Consider the following 21,748-nt stretch of genomic DNA (forward strand, 5'->3'; position numbering starts at 1 on the left):
GCGTTAACTATGCATCTCATTAGATAGAGCAATGTACTGTATCTAGTCATAGGGGCTGTTTTATACAGCTGCTACATAGGCTGTGGCACAAGCTGTATGGGAGCCAGTGAAATACAAAGAAACTTCTCACACAACATACTATCACTATGACAACCGGGTAGAATCATTTAGCCTGATCTCTTGCCATTCCACACAGCACAGAAATCCAATAGCATTAAAGACTTATATAACCACCCCATTGATTGCATATGACAAATCTTCCACTAGTCTAGGAAATAAGATTAATGTACATCATAAGGATTTGCATTTAACTTGTCAATTGGTATTGCGTTTGTTTTCTGGCTGTCTTTCTCTCACAAAATACATGAATGAAATCCAACAAGGAGAGCTCAGAGATATTTCCCAATTTCCAATGGTTGTTCGCAGAATGCCAATGTAATAGCACATTATACTACCTTCACATTATCTTTTGGAGAAACATGTAGCTAGAACAATACAATAATTATAATAAAGTTAAAGATCTGTAAACATGCTGAGTGGAGTAGGTTTTTTCAAAGGCATACACTTGCTGGTTAATGTAATTTCATTCAAGAATCTATTATTTTCTAAAGCTGGCTGTGAAGAGCTTAAATACCTGGCTAACATTATTACCTATCTTCAAATATAATTTAGATAAAAACATTATATTGTTGTGGATTATTATCACCTTTTACATCCAAGAAAAAAGGTAGCCGTTTTGAGAAACGGATATTCTGGTCCCAGTAAATATACTCAGGATCATTTTCCTGGCCTGGTCAAGAGGTCACTGCAGATACAATGTTATTTGTGATGTCAACATGATACAATAATTGTTTAGAATTCAAAGTCAAAGAAATTACATGAATCACCATTCACATATCGGGCCTCAGACCTAAACTTGAGATCAAACCTACAGCCAATAAATGAGAAGCCGATTGAAGAATACAACTATAGCCTTCCTTCTCTGCTATTTGAAATCATGAAGGGGAATCTGATGTAATTCCACGTGCTGCACCATGTATCCGGCTCATACTGTATGTCTAGACTATCTCCTCCATTTTATAGCACTAGTCTTCCAGTATGAACGTGGATGTTTCTGTGATACTAAATGCGCGAAATGCAACCCAAATGAACAGAATCTACACTTGATATTGGCGGTGGTATCACACTGTCACACACACACACACAATCCTTCCTACAGATTATTTTCTATTTTGCGTGCTATCACACAGACGCTTCCCTTTTCTGTGTATCAATGCGTGATTGAAAGGAAACTTCGTTGGGAAGTGCAGGGACTACTTTAGGTCAACTTTGGATATAAATAATAAATGTATATGCCAAATGACACAGGCACCTTTTAACATGAAAACTATTCAAATATGGTTCGAGTAGATGTAAGCAATTGTATTGATAGTTGAGATTCCTTTGAAATATATGTTTTTTTCGGCCACGCGGAAGGATTTCATTCTAGAGCTGGGGCGACGCTTCCGCCCAGTTTTTCGATGTTCATTGCCCGAGTTGAAAATGGAATTCGATTAAAGCAGATGTACAACAACTTCTTCGAGAACATTTTACTCACCGTTTTTGCCTAATGTATTTCAATTTAATAATGAAAATTCGTTTGTAGGCCTGTCTTCCCCCCCCCCAGTTGTGGAGGTTATAATTCAACGTACACCGACACATTGACGGAGCAACGCTGCAGCACTTTTCAAGTGTTGTCCTGGACCTGAAGTTGGCGAGGGAATGCTCGATAGCTAACCACGAATAACGTGCCAAATGTCGGGTTTATTTTGTACCATTTTTAGCATCTGAGCGCATTGGATTTCGTGTTGCGGAAGAGGATGACGAAGCTGTGTATTTTATTGTGGTTGGATTTTACTTCCAGGGAAGATAAAATGAATCATCGGTTGTCATTCCTCCTGGCAATTTAGTTACAGCTAGCTAGGCTACTTGGTTTTCCGAAATAAAGCTCAGTTATGCATGCACCATTGTAAGACCATTTACTTTTATCCAATATCTGGGTGGTTTATGCGAAAGAAAATGGTGATATTTGTGGTTTATTTCCCCGCCGTCACTGCGTCCTTGATGCTATTGCCAGGATTTGCATCCCCTTGAGGAAAGATGAGCGAAGATTCGACAAATCCAAACAACGAGTGAGTACATTTACCCCACATTCTAGAATTCAATGATGTCCTTCATGTATCTAATCTTCACTGCAATGATTTGCAGGATTCTAAATGACTACTCTGTTCCACTAGGATCCTTGCTTCTACACATTGCATTGGTTCTACACACTTTCATATTTAAATGAGATTACTATTGAAGTAATACAAAATACATACACATTTATTTATTTTGTTTGGTTTATTTTCCATTATCACGACAATGTGTTTTGGGACTGGATTTAATAGAAATAGAGGCCTCTCATTATATTACGGCAACGAGAGATGCTAAATGTAATTATGACAACTGTACAGAAAATGGATTACAGTCCACTGTATAACAATAGCCTCATAATTAATGCAAAATATGATAGTTGTTACATCAATATTGTCTTTGAAGAATACCATTTATGATTTGACTTCAATTGGATAATATCTATTGATATTTCAGGTTGTAATAAATTACACGATTTAGTCACACATACAATCACTGTGGCTAGATTTGTTTGTTTGTACATGGGATTTAAGAAGACTGCTTATCAGCTCTAAAATGATATTGTCATAAGATTCAATATTATATAGTGTTTTTTTTACATTTGATAACAGGTTACTCTCTTAGTTCATGTAGATGAGTTATCATAAAATGGTAATGTGGTTTAAAAAAATATTCCCTCAATATCATAATTCTTCAATGGAAATGTGGCTGTAAACTGGTTGCTGCAGTGTCAGACTCCAAAAGCAGAAGACGCCATATTTTTTTCTCAATCACACTCATTTGCATATTACAATCTCATTCATATATTTTTTTTTTTATGGACGTATGCGTTCCAAATGCACTGGCCTGAACCCGGAAAGCAGCATTTATGTGATTGTGAACTTGAAATAAGGCCCTTTGTGTACATTTAAATGATTTCTCGTGTAAATCCGTATTGTTTAATGGACTGATCGCTTGCGTGCGCTTGTTGACGGTCAGTGAGAAATATCTGCTCGGGAGGTGCAGCGGTCACGTGACCACTTCCATTCATAAAGTACCTGGGTGCCCATTCACAGTTCGATGTGCAGTACAGTGTCTTGCAACGCACTGGCGATCACACAAATATTTTATCTGCATTTGGGATTAGCTTAATCCAGATGTAGACATGACAGACAGCCATTAATTTAAAAACAAATAGATCATGCAAGGATGCTTCGCTCTTATTACAGTCTTCCAATGGTCTCAAAAGAATGGCGTCCAGGCGGTTGAAATGCGTTCATACGCTGACATTTCCACAGTTTTGTGCCCCAAGACGCCCATGTTCTCCATTCAATCTATATCCCTCGCACACATCGGGTTGATTGATTTAATGTGGGGACCCTTTGTCCTTGAACCTGGCATGTTGTTTCATATTCAATATATTACATAAGCCAGGACCATGATGTATGTGGTTCTGTGTGTTTGTTCTTCCTAGTGACAGCAGCTGCAAAGCACAGCACATAAGATGGCCAACATATGATCAATTAATAATTACCAAATACATTGGAAGGTAAAGGAAGATGATGGGAACGGAACAGTAATTTCGGATGCAATTGCACCGTGTAAAGGAATTGCGCTTCACGACCCTGTGTTTTTGTATCAGGATGGGTGGGTGGATTTTAGGTTATAAGCATGCATACCTTACTGTTTCTCCTCACAATAGCATTATAGTAAACCATGTCAATGAGTAGGACAGGGATCATCAACTAGATTCAGCCTCGGGACGATTATTTTTCTTTTTTTCTTTAACAGATGGTCAGGGGGCCGGAACATAATTATAAATATTTTGAATACTGCAAATTGACCGCAAGAAGCCCAAACAGAGAACATTTGACTAAAACATATACTAATTTCAAACATTGCTTACATTTGTATATGATCACATATCTCTATTATGTGTGGGAATACTTTGAAATAAAGATTTACAAAATGTAAATCACTTGGAGCTGATTTGCTGGTGTATTTAGTCTTTTATGTCCAACAATAAAAGACAAGAAATACATGTTTATTTTTTTGCTCCAAAAACGTGGTGGGCCAAATAAAATCACCCGCGGGCCAAATTTGGCCCACGAGCTGCCAGTTGGGGAACCCTGGAGTAGGACAATCATTAAACCACAGATGTATTGTTGTGAGTCGTATCTGTATGAATAAAATGGGACGCTCAATAGGTTACATTGTCGTCTTGTTGGAAGTTTCTGGACGCTTCTCTGTTAGCATCATGGGTCAAGTGTGATGAATATGCTTTTATTTTCGCATAGCAAATGTATAAAGTTTCACAGCTTTTTCCTTCATCAAAATAGCACAAAGCTGTGTGATGAATAATGTGGTTGAATATAAATATGTGCGCTGCTCACTGACACCTGCAAAGACTCACTCGTACAGATTATGAATCCCTAAAAGTCTAAGCCGTTGGGGGGAGGGTTTATGATGGTCATACCATGGCTCATTTAGCTATTTTATTTGTATTTTTAGCACCCCTGTAGGTATATATTTTTTTAAATATAAAAACAATATTTGATAAAATATTGAATTTGGCCTTTACCCATAGCCCATAGAAACGCATTGAATAACTCATTCAGAAATGGCAGAACAGACAGTCAAAAAATTTATCATAAGTAATAAGGTTTTGAAGTGTCTGTCGTATATTTAGAAGATAGAAGAACACTCAGGAAATATATATATATATATATATATATATATATATATATATTAGGGCTGTCAAAAATAGCGCGTTAACGACGTTAATTAGTTGTTTGCTGTTAATTACGTCAATTTTTTTAACGCATTTCACGCATGCGCAGTGTGACAAATTATTCAGGTCAGGAAAGTGGTTGGGAGCTAGAGGCGAGATGGAGCAAGGTGAGCAAAGTGGGCCTATTGACGGATTCAAATATAAAAAGAATGATGATGGTACAGTTAACAAGTACAAGGTTATTTGCAAGATTTGTAAGAAGGAGTTTCAATTTCACCGGAGCTGTTCAAGCTTGAAGTACCATGTCAACGCCAAACATGCGTTTGCTGGGCCGTCAGATTCAGCAAGTGGTTTGCGCCAGACCACGCTGAATGTTTGCAGGCAATTAACAAAATCAACCTCAGATAATTTGACCAACACAATAGCAAAATGGATTGCAAAGGATTGTAGACCCATTAGCATTGTAGAAGACTCAGGTTTCCTTGATGTTTTGCAAGTGGCGTCTCAAGACTCATTCTATAAGCCACCGTCAAGAGCGAAAAGACGTTACAGACAAAATACTTTACAATTTACATAAATGTAAAAACATTAACATGCAGTTTGTGTCTATTAGTTGCACATACTTGTCAGTACATACAGTGGCTTGCGAAAGTATTCACCCCCCTTGGCATTTTTCCTATTTGGTTGCCTTACAACCTAGAATAACATATTTTTTTTTTTTGGGGGGGGGGGGTTGTATTATTGGATTTACACAACATGCCTACCACTTTGAAGATGCAAAATATTTTTTTGTGTGAAACAAACAAGAAATAAGACAAGAAAACAGAACTATTCACCCCCCCCCCCCCAAAGTCAATAGAGCCACCTTTTGCAGCAATTACAGCTGCAAGTCTCTTGGGGTATGTCTCTATAAGCTTGGCACATCTAGCCACCTGGATTTTTGCCCATTCTTCAAGGCAAAACTGCTCCAGCTCCTTCAAGTTGGATGGGTTCCGCTGGTGTACTGCAATCTTTAAGTCATACCACAGATTCTCAATTGGATTGAGATCTGGGCTTTGATTAGGCCATTTCAAGACATTTAAATGTTTCCCCTTAAACCACTCAAGTGTTGCTTTAGCAGTATGCTTAGGGTCATTATCCTGCTGGAAGGTGAACCTCCGTTCCAGTCTCAAATCTCTGGAAGACTGAAACAGGTTTCCCTCAAGAATTTCCCTGTATTTAGCACCATCCATCATTCTTTCAATTCTGACCAGTTTCCCAGTCCCTTCCGATGGAAAAACATCCCCACAAGATGGTGTTCTCGGGGTGATGAGGTGTTGCGTTTGCGCCAGACATAGTGTTTTCCTTGATTGCCAAAAAGCTCAATTTTATTCTCATCTGACCAGAGTACCTTCTTCCTTATGTTTGGGGAGTCTCCCACATGCCTTTTAGCGAACACCACACGTGTTTGCTTATTTTTTTCTTTAAGCAATGGCTTTTTTCTAGCCACTCTTCCGTAAAGCCCAGCTCTGTGGAGTGTACGGCTTAAAGTGGTCCTATGGACAGATACTCCAATCTCCACTGTGGAGCTTTGCAGCTCCTTGAAGGTTATCTTTGGTCTCTTTGTTGCCTCTCTGATTAATGCCTGGTCCGTGAGTGTTGGTGGGCGGTCCTTTCTTGGCAGGTTTGTTGTGGTGCCATATTCTTCCATTTTTTAATGGATTTAATGGTGCTCCGTGGGATGTTCAAAGTTTCTGATATTTTTTTTATAACCCAACCCTGATCTGTACTTCTCCACAACTTTGTCCCTGACCTGTTTGGAAAGCTCCTTGGTCTTCATGGAGACTCTGTGGCCTTTCAGAACAGGTGTGTATATATACCGATATCATGTGACAGATCATGTGACACTTAGATTGCACACAGGTGGACTTTATTTAACTAATTATGTGACTTCTGAAGGTAATTGGTTGCACCAGATCTTATTTAGGAGCTTCATAGCAAAGGGGGTGAATACATATGCATGCACCACTTTTCCATTATTTATTTTTTAGAATTGTTTGAGACAAGTTATTTTTTTCACTTCACCAATTTGGACTATTTTGTGTATGTCCATTACATGAAATCCAAAAAAAAAAAAAATCAATTTCAATTACAGGTTGTAATGCCAAGGGGGATGAATACTTTTGCAAGGCACTGTACACACAAAAAGTAGGTCACATGAATGCCGTTGTGTGTCCTGTAGAAGTAGACACAACAGCATTCATCCATATTCTTATGAGGGAGCATAGAGGTCGGTGTACTACTGTGCTGAACATTAATTCACTAAGTTCTTTTCCCTTTTTAACAATTGTAACTCAACAAATAGGCCTATAGGCTATAGACCTACAAACTGTAGATTTGACTGTTAGTCAGTTAAAGCTTTTGGCTAAGTTTAGCTATTTGATGCTTGGTAAAGTCATTGAATGATTAGGGTTAGCCTAATGGTTTTAGATTGTTGCTCTTTCCTCTGTTTAGCCTAGTTGTTTGCCAGTCAAGTGATTCCTCAGTCTTCTCTTCTTTCTATCTGGGTGATTTATTTGACAGCTCAGCATTTGTCTGTCAATGTGGGTTGTTGTGATCTTATCACCTGGGGGTCTGTTCTGCCCCTCACTCCATTCCTTTTACAGGCTTTCCAAAACACATTCCACCCAAACAACCACTGATTGAATGTGAGCATCCTGCCTTGACGACAGCGCGTTAGCGACTTCAACTGTTTGGCAAATAGTTTATGGTTGTGTTAATTGCTCTGTGAAACTGTGAAATAATGCTAATCTCTTTAGGCTAGTATTTAGGGTGATGCAGTCTAGGGCTGGGAATTGCCAGGGACCTCACAATACGATATTACGAGACTTAGGTGCCAATACAATATGTATTGCAATTCTCACGATTCGATATGTATTGCGATTCGATACTGCGATTGTATTGCTATTTGATGTTGCAAACGTATTGCTCACTATATGTCTGCTGCAGAGAGACGAGAGAGCATGAGAAAACGAGTTTTGATCAGTCAGGGAAATAAAAGTGCTGAAATATGTTTTCTCACTATTTAAAAAGAACACGGAGAACAAGCTATAGGATGAAAAATACAGAGATTTTGGCGCAGGTACAGCCGACTAGTGCCCGCTAACGCTACCTACAGTAGCAAAAATAACAAAAAATAAACCTTTTATTTTCTATCGATACTTGGAGTCAGATATCGATATAATATCGTCCCAAAATAATATTGCGATATGTAACTATACATTTTTGGGATAGCTTACATAACACCACCTTTAGCTCTACAGCCTTGGTGTAGCTAGGCCTAATACCCATTGGTATGTTGTGGTCAGGCTCAGTAGAGGTTCTCAGAGTTGTCTGTAGTTTTGCTTCTGTAATCTTTTAGGGAAGTAGCCTTTAGAATGCTTTTGGTCACTGCCCTGTATTGACTGAATTGGAACTTGTTATCTGTGCAAACAAAATGTAGAAAGGAAATTTTGGATTCAGTCAGAGCTCATTGTTCTTTTGTAGCTATCAGCTGGCTGGCCTAGTAGGTTGTCAAACGATCACTGATACTATCTAGGGCTGCACAATATGGGCAAAAAAATTGCTTTTTGTACCAAATATTGCGATTGCGATTTATAGATCAGAACACTTGGGTAAACTGTTGGGATCATAAAATTAAAATGATCATTATATTTCTATGGTTGGAATACAGTGGGCACTTGAATGCAGTTTTGTTTTGCATGACAACGAATGAAAAGTAAGGGAGGAGATGGTTGTGACAGAGTATGAACCAAAGTGTTGGTCAGTGTTTCCCATGGGACCCTAATTAGATTTAAATAAATTATTTAAATAAATGTAAATAGTGCATTCATATTTTCCTCTCTGATTTAAGAACAAGCTGTTGCACAAACAGTGCTGATGTATTAAAGCAAAGGTTTGCTAGCAAGATTTGCCCTAGCTCAGTGGATTTAGATGGCTTGTTAGCTAGCGATTAGCATTAGGGGCTAACACACATTTTTTTAGGTACATTTGGAGCTTGTTAAGAGCAACTAACTAGCATTTTGCAGAGAGCAAGTTACACAAATGAATAGTATAATATAGAAAACGTGGATTTGTATTAAGAAGCAAAGTAGAAAGCTGCGTCGTTCTTGTTTAGAAAAATCTGTTGACTGCATGCTGTTTGGTCCATGCATGCAGAGAGAATGTCGAGCACTAGGAACTGCCTGCTTGAGTGACGGGATGGGGGTTGGTGTGTGTGTGGGACTGGGAAGCGGACAAAAAGAAGAGGGACTAAGAGAGAACTGTCAAAAAAATGGGCTTTACAGATGGCTAAGTGGCGTTTCAAAATGTCACTGCCTCTTGCGATATGGATATTGCGCATGTCAATATCGCAATTTAGATTACAATTTCATTATCCGTGCAGCCCTAATACTAGCTCACACTTATCTCAAGATCTCTTTTGTCAAATGTTCGAACATTTGGTCAGTCTTTCCTGCCACAATATCATCCTTTCTCCATCGTTCTTTACCAATTCTTAACATACAGTTGAAGTCGGAAGTTTACATACACCTTAGCCAAATACATTTAAACTCAGTTTTTCACAATTCCTGACATTTAATCCTAGTAAAAATTCCCTGTTTTAGGTCAGTTAGGATCACCACTTTATTTTAAGAATGTGAAATGTCAGAATAATAGTAGAGAGAATTATTTATTTCAGCTTTTATTTCTTTCATCACATTCCAAGTGGGTCAGAAGTTTACATACACTCAATTAGTATTTGGTAGCATTGCCTTTTAAATTGTTTAACTTGGGTCAAACGTTTCGGGTAGCCTTCCACAAGCTTCCCACAATAAGTTGGGTGAATTTTGGCCCATTCCTCCTGACAGAGCTGGTGTAACGGAGTCAGGCTTGTAGGCCTCCTTGCTCGCACACGCTTTTTCTGTTCTGCCCACAAATGTGTTCTATAGGATTGAGGTCAGGGCTTTGTGATGGCCACTCCAATACCTTGACTTTGTTGTCCTTAAGCCATTTTGCCACAACTTTGGAAGTATGCTTGGGGTCATTGTCCATTTGGAAGACCCATTTGCGACCAAGCTTTAACTTCCTGACTGATGTCTTGAGATGTTGCTTCAATATATCCACATAATTTTCCTTCCTCATGATGCAATCTATTTTGTGAAGTGCACCAGTCCCTCCTGCAGCAAAGCACCTCCACAGCATGATGCTGCCACCACCGTGCTTCACGGTTGGGATGGTGTTCTTCGTCTTGCAAGCAACCCCCTTTTTCCTCCAAACATAACGATGGTCATTATGGCCAAACAGTTCTATTTTTGTTTCATCAGACCAGAGGACATTTCTCCAAAAAGTAAGATCTTTGTCCCCATGTGCAGTTGCAAACCGTAGTCTGGCTTTTTTATGGCAGTTTTGGAGCAGTGGCTTCTTCCTTGCTGAGCGGCCTTTCAGGTTATGTCGATATAGGACTCGTTTTACTGTGGATATAGATACTTTTGTACCTGTTTCCTCCAGCATCTTCACAAGGTCCTTTGCTGTTGTTCTGGGATTGATTTGCACTTTTCGCACCAAAGTACGTTAATCTCTAGGAGACAGAACGCGTCTCCTTCCTGAGCGGTATGACGGCTGCGTGGTCCCATGGTGTTTATACTTGCGTACTATTGTTTGTATAGATGAACGTGGTACCTTCAGGCATTTGGAAATTGCTCCCAAGGATGAACCAGACTTGTGGAGGTCTACAATATCTTTTCTGAGGTCTTGGCTGATTTCTTTTGATTTTCCCATGATGTCAAGCAAAGAGGCACTGAGTTTGAAGGTAGGCCTTGAAATACATCCACAGGTACACCTCCAATTGACTCAAATTATGTCAATTAGCCTATCAGAAGCTTCTAAAGCAATAACATCATTTTCTGGAATTTTCCAAGCTGTTTAAAGGCACAGTCAACTTAGTGTATGTAAACTTCTGACCCACTGGAATTGTGATACAATGAATTATAAGTGAAATATTCTGTCTGTAAACAGTTGTTGGAAAAATGACTTGTGTCATGCACAAAGTAGATGTCCTAACCGACTTACCAAAACCATATTTTGTTAACAAGAAATTTGTGGAGTGGTTGAAAAACTAGTTTTAATGACTCCAACCTAAGTGTACAGTGAGGGGAAAAGTATTTGATCACCTGCTGATTTTGTACGTTTGCCCACTGACAAAGAAATTAACAGTTTAATGGTAGGTTTATTTGAACAGTGAGAGACAGAATAACAAACAAACCTTGTGGAGTTGCAATGATCATGAGAACGGTGAGGAATCAGCCCAGAACTACACGGGAGGATCTTGTCAATGATGTCAAGGCAGCTGGGACCATAGTCACCAAGAAAACAATTGGTAACACACTACGCCGTGAAGGACTGAAATCCTGCAGCGCCTTATATACGCTCATATACAGGCCCGTCTGAAGTTTGCCAATGAACATCTGAATGATTCAGGGGAGAACTGGGTGAAAGTGTTGTGGTCAGATGAGACCAAAATGGAGCTCTTTGGCATCAACTCAACTCGCCGTGTTTGGAGGAGGAGGAATGCTGCCTATGACCCCAAGAACACCATCCCCACCGTCAAACATGGAGGTTGAAACATTATGCTTTGGGGGTGTTTTTCTGCTAAGGGGACAGGACAACTTCACTGCATCAAAGTGACGATGGACGGGGCCATGTACCGTCAAATCTTGGGTGAGAACCTCCTTCCCTCAGCCAGGGCATTGAAAATGGGTCGTGGATGGGTATTCCAGCATGACAATGACCCAAAACACACGGCCAAGGTAACAAAGTAGTGGCTCAAGACGAAGCACATTAAGGTCCTGGAGTGGCCTAGCCAGTCTCCAGACCTTAATCCCATAGAAAATCTGTGGAGGGAGCTGAAGGTTCGAGTTGCCAAACGTCAGGCTCGAAACCTTAATGACTTGGAGAAGATCTGCAAAGAGGAGTGGGACAAAATCCCTTCCTGAGATGTGTGCAAACCTGGTGGCCAACTACAAGAAACGTCTGACCTCTGTGATTGCCAACAAGGGTTTGCCACCAAGTACTAAGTCATGTTTTGCAGAGCGGTCAAATTCTTATTTCCCTCATTAAAATGCAAATCAATAATAACATTTTTGACATGCATTTTTCTGGATTTCTTTGTTGTTATTCTGTCTCTCACTGTTCAAATAAACCTACCATTAAAATTATAGAATGATCATGTCTTTGTCAGTGGGAAAACTTACAAAATCAGCAGGGGATCAAATACTTTTTTCCCTCACTGTATGTAAACTTCCGACTTCAACTGTATGATAATTAGTTATGGAGGATGAGCAGTTGCATAATCTGTGAAATTAACCCATGTACAGGCTATTTATGGTCTAGTCTGTTTGTTCTGTTAGAGGGTGTTGTATTGTTTGCATGATTTATGACAATAATCCTCTAACTCTATCTGGCAAATGGGATGGTTTGTTACTGACCGTGTGTTACTGTGTAACTGAGCCGGCCCTGAACAGTATAAATGTAGTCTGGTCTGGCTGTTCTCTTCCCATGGCCAGAGTTATATTTCGGTATATTTTAAACCCGAGCCACTTCCCTCTTGTAATTCTCATTTCCTCTTAAAAGTATTTTAGTAGCAGACCTAGGCCTAAGCTTGTAAATGTCATCAGTGTATTTGGAGGATTTTTCTTTTCTTAAAAAAGCACAGTAAAAAGGTTATTTATTTATTTATTGGTGCAGTGAAATGTGTTTTAGCCTATTTAGTTGAAGGTCACAACATTGAAGATAAAATTATAGATAACACATATGAAATGCCCATTTTGCCTTTGAAAACGCTACTGATTAGGCTATGCTGTGTGGTATTAGTCCTCAATTTGTTTTTAGTTGAGCCTAGTTCAGGGCTATTCAACTGGCGGCCTGTGGGCCAGATCTGACCCGTTTATTAATTTAGACTGGCCCTTTGATCAATTCTGAACATTAATGAAAGATCTGGAGAAAAAAATCCGCAAAAATCAGATGTTCAGTGCCAAAATGACAAGCACTATGGTGGTTGTCTATAAAAAATGTTGCGGTTTCTAGCGTCTATGTGGCATGTTGATAAAACAATTTCTTCATATGAATTTGTCTCTAGCCTTTGAACGGTTTAAGCTACAACATTATTATTACCCTATTCCTAAAAGCTACGACTCTCAGGAAGACATCCGTGCCTTGTGTTTCCCTCTCTGATGCTCACAAGTACTCGTTAGAAGTGAGTGTGACAAAAAACACGTATTGACTGATGGAAATGAATTCAAACATACTTTCCTGGAATTTGGCATTAGATGATTTGACATATCATTGTGTTAATATTGAGACGCTTTATTGGTGTGTGTGCGTTGCAATTTTATACAGTTATTCCAAAGAATAATCACATGTGGAAAATGTCTGTCCCCCCTGCAATTAACCTTTTTATTTTTACACCTGGCCCCGTAAGAATATCCCTGGCCTACGTTGTTATGTCTTTTTTCAAGGAGCTCCTCTCTCTGATGTGCCCTGGCCATATCTCGGTGCTTCTAAGAATTGCTTTGAGCAGTATACCGTCTCTGAATTGTATATATTGTTTTCAGTTGTGCTGCAGCATAAAGGAGCATGAAGGCTAGGCCTTGTTGGGCGCTGCTGCAGCTGGGTTAAGACGGTTCTTTCCTGCGAGGCCACAGACCTAAATCCTTGTCTTTGAGTTTCCAAACTCTTTGAAACAGGAAGGGGTTGGGGCCTGTGTGCTCAACTATGTATGTGTGTATGTATGTGTACACGCTTGGTAAGTGTGTGTTTGTGTCTATAAAAGATAAGTAGGTATAGGCTAGATGAGGGGATTTATGCAAACACAACTTCATCTTCTAAAAGGAATATTTTATGAACCAAACTCTTGACAGGGTATGTAGCCTGTTAAAGGAAATGTTGACCCAAAATTCAGAAACTCCCAAATTATTCCGTACGTTGAAACTAGTTCAGTGGCGTTTGCCCTCTCACCCTCTCTCCCTGTAGAGCTGTACTGAAACAGCTGCAAAAACTGGTCACGTGACTGATGACGTTGCTGGATGCAGGCCTTGCTCTGCTCCGTTGCCAGTGAATCCATGATTCAGAAATGTGCGAAGTGTGGACATTCGTTTTTATTGAAAGCGTACGGCCGAATTAGCTATTTTGATCAATTTTGAGTCAGCAAATGTGTACTCTTCCACCTAAAACATTTGCAATTATTTTATATCTTTATTTTATGTAGCCAACTGCCACAGCAGCGAAGATGGGTAACAACTGTGCATGTGCGCTCTTGGGGGAATCGCTGCTACGTAGAAACTGCACGTTATGCCCTTATTCATAGATGCTAGTTATCTTCGGCGAAGTGAAGACAACTTTACACATTATTTTACAGTAAACAACAACCTACAAATACAGTGGGGAGAACAAGTATTTGATACACTGCCGATTTTGCAGGTTTTCCTACTTACAAAACATGTAGAGGTCTGTAATTTTTATCGTAGGTACACTTCAACTGTGAGAGACGGAATCTAAAACAAAAATCCTTAAAATCACATTTGTATGATTTTTAAGTAATTAATTTGCATTTTATTGCATGACATAAGTATTTGATCACCTACCAACCAGTAAGAATTCCGGCTCTCACAGACCTGTTGGTTTTCTTTAAGAAGCCCTCCTGTTCTCCACTCATTACCTGTATTAACTGCACCTGTTTGAACTCGTTACCTGTATAAAAGACACCTGTCCACACACTCAATCAAACAGACTCCAACCTCTCCACAATGGCCAAGACCAGAGAGCTGTGTAAGGACATCAGGGATAAAATTGTAGACCTGCACAAAGCTGGGATGGGCTACAGGCCAATAGGCAAGCAGCTTGGTGAGAAGGCAACAACTGTTGGCGCAATTATTCGAAAATGGAAGAAGTTCAAGATGACGGTCAATCACCCTCGGTCTGGGGCTCCATGCAAGATCTCACCTCGTTGGGGCATCAATGATCATGAGGAAGGTGAGGGATCAGCCCAGAACTACACGGCAGGACCTGGTCAATGACCTGAAGAGAGCTGGGACCACCGTCTCAAAGAAAACCATTAGTAACACACTACGCCGTCATGGATTACAATCCTGCAGTGCACGCAAGGTCCCCCTGCTCAAGCCAGCGCATGTCCAGGCCCATCTGAAGTTTGCCAATGACCATCTGGATGATCCAGAGGAGGAATGGGAGAAGGTCATGTGGTCTGATGAGACAAAAATAGAGCTTTTTGGTCTAAACTCCACTCGCCGTGTTTGGAGGAAGAAGGATGAGTACAACCCCAAGAACACCATCCCAACCGTGAAGCATGGAGGTGGAAACATCATTCTTTGGGGATGCTTTTCTGCAAAGGGGACAGGACGAATGCACCGTATTGAGGGGAGGATGGATGGGGCCATGTATCGCGAGATCTTGGCCAACAACCTCCTTCCCTCAATAAGAGCATTGAAGATGGGTCGTGGCTGGGTCTTCCAGCATGACAATGACCCGAAACACACAGCCAGGGCAACTAAGGAGTGGCTCCGTAAGAAGCATCTCAAGGTCCTGGAGTTGCCTAGCCAGTCTCCAGACCTGAACCCAATAGAACATCTTTGGAGGGAGCTGAAAGTCCGTATTGCCCAGCGACAGCCCCGAAACCTGAAGGATTTGGAGAAGGTCTGTATGGAGGAGTGGGCCAAAATCCCTGCTGCAGTGTGTGCAAACCTGGTCAAGACCTACAGGAAACGTATGATCTCTGTAATTACAAACAAAGGTTTATGTACCAAATTTTAAGTTCTGCTTTTCTGATGTATCAAATACTTATGTCATGCAATAAAATGCAAATTAATTACTTAAAAATCATACAATGTGGTTTTGTGGATTTTTGTTTTAGATTCCGTCTCTCACAGTTGAAGTGTACCTATGATAAAAATGACAGACATCTACATGCTTTGTAAGTAGGACAACCTGCAAAATCGGCAGTGTATCAAATACTTGTTCTCCCCACTATATATATATATATATATTTTACATATATTTATTTATTTATTTATTTGTTTTATATAGAGACCCGTTCTGAACAGATCCGAGGACAACTAGACCCAATCCGAGTGAGGGAAGCAGCAGAAAAGGCCATTTTTAATCTACATTATTAACCGGAGCTGATAAAGGGAGAGGTAGAGAGAAGTCCCGGATTGGGTCTCGGGTATTCTGGTAAAGGTGGATCCGTGAAGACCTTTTAATAGCCGGACCTCAGGTCTAAAACATTTATGATATGAAGAAATGTATTTCTGAAGAACAGAATATGAGTTGGCCTACTGTATGTTATCTGACTATGCTCCATGCCATAGGCTGTAGGCTTGTTAGTTTAGCTGACAAGATATGCTTAGAAGTCCCATGACCTTATTTTATATTATATGATTTTATAGTAAGAAGAATATAATTGAATTTAGCTGAATAAAATAGAAAGGATATTTTTCCCATTCCTGAGAGAGTGCGCATATGAAGTGGCTATTTTGAGCATAAAAGTGATAATTTGAAACAGGTCCTATAAGCTACAATGAGGGGAAAAAAGTATTTGATCCCCTGCTGATTTTGTACGTTTGCCCACTGACACAGAAATGATCAGTCTATAATTTTAATGGTAGGCTTATTAGAACAGTGAGAGACAGAATAACAACAACACAATCCAGAAAGACGCATGTCAAAAATGTTATAAATTGATTTGCATTTTAATGAGGGAAATAAGTATTTGACCCCCTCTCAATCAGAAAGATTTCTGGCTCTCGTGTCTTTTATACAGGTAACGAGCTGAGATTAGGAGCACACTCTTAAAGGGAGTGCTCCTAATCTCAGTTTGTTACCTGTATAAAAGACACCTGTCCACAGAAGGTGCACGATCTCACCTCGTGGAGTTGCAATGATCATGAGAACGGTGAGGAATCAGCCCAGAACTACACAGGAGGATATTGTCAATGATCTCAAGGCAGCTGGGACCATAGTCACCAAGAAAACAATTGGTAACACACTATGCCGTGAAAGACTGAAATCCTGCAGCGCCCACAAGGTCCCCCTGCTCAAGAAAGCACATATACAGGGCCGTCTCACGTTCCTCTGCATACACATCAATGACAATCTGAAATGGTCCACCTACACAGACAGTGTGGTGAAGAAGGCGCAACAGCGCCTCTTCAACCTCAGGAAGCTGAAAAATTGTGGCTTCGCCCCTGAGACCCTCACAAACTTTTACAGATGCACCTTTGAGAGAATCCTGTCGGGCTGTATCACCGCTTGGTACGGCAACTGCACCACCCACAACCGCAGGGCTCTCCAGAGGGTGGTGCGGTCTGCCCAACGCATCACCGGGGGCACACTGCCTGCCCTCCAGGACACCTACAGCACCCGATGTCACAGGAAGTCCAAAAAGGACATCAACCACCCGTGCCACGGTCTGTTCACCATGTTATCATCCAGAAGGCGTGGTCAGTACAGGTGCATCAATGGTGGGACCGAGAGACTGAAAAACAGCTTATATCTCAAGGCCATCAGACTGTTAAATAGCCATCACTAGCCAGCCTCCACTCAGACCCTTTACTCAGTACTTTGTTGAAGCACCTTTGGCAGCGATTACAGCCTTGAGTCTTCTTGGGTATGACGCTACAAGCTTGGCACATCCTGTATTTGGGGCCTCCCGAGTGGCGCAGTGGTCTGCTGCATTGCAGTGCTAGCTGTGCCACTAGAGATCCTGGTTCGAATCCAGGCTCTGTCGTAGCCGGCCGCGACCGGGAGACCCATGGGGCGGAGCACAATTGGCCCAGCGTCGTCCAGGGTAGGGGAGGGAATGGCCGGCAGGGATGTAGCTCAGTTGGTAGAGCATGGCGTTTGCAATGCCAGGGTTGTGGGTTCGATTCCCAAGGGGCTATGAAAAAAAATAATGTATGCACTCACTAACTGTAAGTCGCTCTGGATAAGAGCGTCTGCTAAATGACTAAAATGTAAATGTAAAATGTATTTGGGGAGTTTCTCCCATTCTTCTCTGCAGATCCTCTCAAGCTCTGTCAGGTTGGATGGGGAGCATCGTTGCACAGCTATTTTCAGGTCTCTCGAGATGTTCATGTCCGTGCTCTGACTGGGCCACTCAAGGACATTCAGAGACTTGTCCCTAAGCCACTCCTGCATTGTCTTGGCTGTGTGCTTATGGTCGTTGTCCTGTTGGAAGGTGAACCTTCGCCCCAGTCTGAGGTCCTGAGCGCTCTGGAGCAGGTTTTCATCAAGGATCTCTCTGTACTTTGCTCCATTCATCTTTCCCTCGATCCTGACTAGTCTCCCAGTTCCTGCCGCTGAAAAACATCCCCACAGCATGATGCTGCCACCACCATGCTTCACCGTAGGGATGGTGCCAGCTTTCCTCCAGACGTGAAGCTTGGCATTTAGGCCAAAGAGTTCAATCTTGGTTTCATCAGACCAGAGACTCTTGTTTCTCATGGTCTGAGAGCTCTTTAGGTGCCTTTTGGCAAACTCCAAGTGGGCTGTCTTGTGCCTTTTGCTGAGGAGTGGCTTCCGTCTGGCCACTCTACCATAAAGACCTGATTGGTGGAGTGCTGCAGAGATGGTTGACCTTCTGGAAGTTTCTCCCATCTCCACAGAGGAACTCTAGAGCTCTGTCAGAGTGACCATCGGGTTCTTGGTCACCTCCCTGACCAAGGCCCTTCTCCCCCGATTGCTCAGTTTGGCCGGGCGGCCAGCTCTAGGAAGAGTCTTTGTGGTTCCAAACTTATTCCATTTAAGAATGATAGAGGCCACTGTGTTCTTGGGGACCTTCAATGCTGCAGACATTTTTTGGTAGCCCTACGGTGAAGCATGTTGGTGGCAGCATCATGCTGTGGGGATGTTTTTCAGTGGCAGGGACTGGGAGACTAGTCAGGATCGAGGGAAAGATGAACGGAAAAAAGAACAGAGATCCTTGATGAAAACCTGCTCCAGAGCACTCAGGACCTCAGACTGAGCTGAAGGTTCACCTTCCAACAGGACAACGACCCTAAGCACACAGCCAAGACAACGCAGGAGTGGCTTCTGGACAAGTCTCAATGTCCTTGAGTGGCACGGACTTGAACCCGATCGAACATTTCTGGAAAGACCTGAAAATAGCTGTGCATAGAGGCTCCTCATCCAACTGGATCAGAGCTTGAGAGGATCTGCAGAGAAGAATGGGAGAAACTCCCCAAATACAGGTGTGCCAAGCTTGTGGCGTCATACCCAAGAATACTTGAGGCTGTAATCGCTGCCAAGGTGTTTCAACAAAGTACTGCGTAAAGGGTCTGAGTACTTATGTAAGTGTGATATTTCAGTTTTTGTATTTTTAATAAATTAGAAACAATTTCTAAACACCTGTTTTTGCTTCGTCATTATGGGGTATTGTGTGTAGCTTGAGGAGAAAAAAAAACAATTTTTTAATCCATTTTAGAATAAGGCTTTAACGTAACAAAATGTGGAAAAAGTAAACGGGTCTGAATATTTTACGAATGAACTGTACTTGCATGCATACATACATACATACATACATACATACATACATACATACATACATACATACATACATACATACATACATACATACATACATACATACATACATACATACATACGTACTGTACAGTCGTGGTCAAAAGTGTTGAGAATGACACAAGTATTGGTCTTCACAAAGTTAGCTGTTTCAGTGTTTTTAGATATTTTTGTCAGATGTTATTATGGTATACTGAAGTATAATTACAAGCATTCCATAAGTGTCAAAGGCTTTTATTGACAATTACATTAAGTTTATGCAAAGAGTCAATATTTGCAGTGTTGACCCTTCTTTTTCAAGACCTCTGCAATCTGCCCTGGCATGCTGTCAATTAACTTATGGGCCACATCCAGACTGATGGCAGCCATTCTTGCATAATTAATGCTTGGAGTTTGTCAGAATTTGTGGGTTTTTGTTTGTCCACCCGCCTCTTGAGGATCGACCACAAGTTCTCAACAGGATTAAGGTCTGGGAAGTTTCCTGGCCATGGACCCAAAATGTCGATGTTTTGTTCCCCAAGCCACTTAGTTATCACTTATGGCAAGGTGCTCCATCATGCTGGAAAAGTCGTTGTTCGTCACCAAACTGTTCTTGGATTTACATTTTACATTTTAGTCATTTAGCAGACGCTCTTATCCAGAGCGACTTACAGTTAGGATGGTTGGGAGAAGTTGGGAGAAGTTGCTCTCTGAGGATGTGTTGGTACCATTCTTTATTCATGGCTGTGTTCTTAGGCAAAATTGTGAGTGAGGCCACTCCCTTGGCTGAGAAGCAACCCCACACATGATGGATGCTTTACTGTTGGCATGACACAGGACTGATGGTAGCGCTCACCTTGTCTTCTCCGGACAAGCTCTTTTCCGGATGCCCCAATCAATCGGAAAGGGGATTCATCAGAGAAAATGACTTTACCCCAGTCCTCAGCAGTCCAATCCCTGTACCTTTTGCAGAATATCAGTCTGTCCCTGATGTTTTTCCTGGAGAGAAGTGGCTTCTTTGCTGCCCTTCTTGACACCAGGCCATCCTCCAAAAGACTTCGCCTCACTGTGCGTGCAGATGCACTCACAGCTGCCTGCTGCCATTCCTGAGCAAACTCTGCACTGGTGGTGCCCCGATTCCGCAGCTGAATCAACTTTAGGAGACGGTCTTGGTGCTTGCTGGACTTTCTTGGGCGCCCTGAAGCCTTCTTCACAACAATTGACCCTCTCTCCTTGAAGTTCTTGATGATCCGATAAATGGTTGATTTAGGTGCAATCTTACTAGCAGCAATATCCTTGCCTGTGAAGCCCTTTTTGTGCAAAGCAATGATGACGGCACGTGTTTCCTTGCAGGTAACCATGGTTAACAGAGGAAGAACAATGATTTCAAGCACACCCTCCTTCTAAAGCTTCCAGTCTGTTATTCTAACTCAATCAGCATGACAGAGTGATCTCTAGCCTTGTCCTCGTCAACACTCTTACCTGTGTTAACGAGAGAATCACTGACATGATGTCAGCTGGTCCTTTTGTGGCAGGGCTGAAATGCAGTGGAAATGTGTTTTTGGGGAATAAGTTCATTTTCATGGCAAAGAGGGACTTTGCAATTAATTGCAATTCATCTGATCACTTTTCATAACATTCTGGAGTATATGCAAATTGCCATCATAAAAACTGAGGCAGCGGACTTTGTGAAAATTAATATTTGTGTCATTCTCAAAACTTTTGACCACGACTGTACATATACTCCAGACATCGACATTGCTCGTCCTAATATTTATATATTTCCAAATTCCATTTTTTTACTTTTAGATTTGTGTGTAATGTTGTGAATTGTTAGATATTATTGCGCTGTTGGAGCTAGGAACACAAGCATTTCGCTACACCAGCAATAATATCTGCTAAATATGTATATGCAACCAATAAAATTGAAAAAAAAAAAACTAATTCGGCCATACGTTTTCAATAAAACAACGAATTTGTCTCCACTTAGCAGATTTCTGAATCATGAATTTACTGCCAACGGTCTTTACAGCGTGTTAGATTGTAAGAGGCAGTACAGAAGGCTAGTTTATGATGGTTTCTTTATGTCTCGCCACAATGTGATGATGCCTTTACAGTATGCTGAGGTAGTGATGGCTTCAACAACAGTCTGGATTACAGCGATAGTTTTCAACATAGATAGTTTAAATGCTCAATTTCTGTGATTTTACAGCCATGGTGGATGGCTTCTTTACAGCATGGTGGATTCCATGTAATGATGGCTTCTTCTCAACCTTG

General features: G+C 41.2%; 1 protein-coding gene across 1 annotated transcript in view; it reads left to right on the forward strand.

Annotated features, from left to right (window-relative positions):
• Window positions 1–1,533: 1,533 nt before the first annotated feature.
• Window positions 1,534–21,748, forward strand: part of LOC311145389 (sprouty-related, EVH1 domain-containing protein 1-like) — a gene marked incomplete at its 3' end in the record, with an annotated part of 75,076 nt that continues 54,861 nt past the window's right edge. The window contains exon 1 of the mRNA XM_084181612.1: window positions 1,534–2,171. Coding sequence (XP_084037738.1) covers window positions 2,140–2,171 — 32 coding nt within the window. The 5' untranslated portion in view covers window positions 1,534–2,139. The remainder of the gene's footprint in view (window positions 2,172–21,748) is intronic.

The sequence above is a fragment of the Coregonus lavaretus genome (assembly GCF_964263955.1).
Source record: "Coregonus lavaretus genome assembly, chromosome: 18".
Lineage (NCBI taxonomy): Eukaryota > Metazoa > Chordata > Actinopteri > Salmoniformes > Salmonidae > Coregonus > Coregonus lavaretus.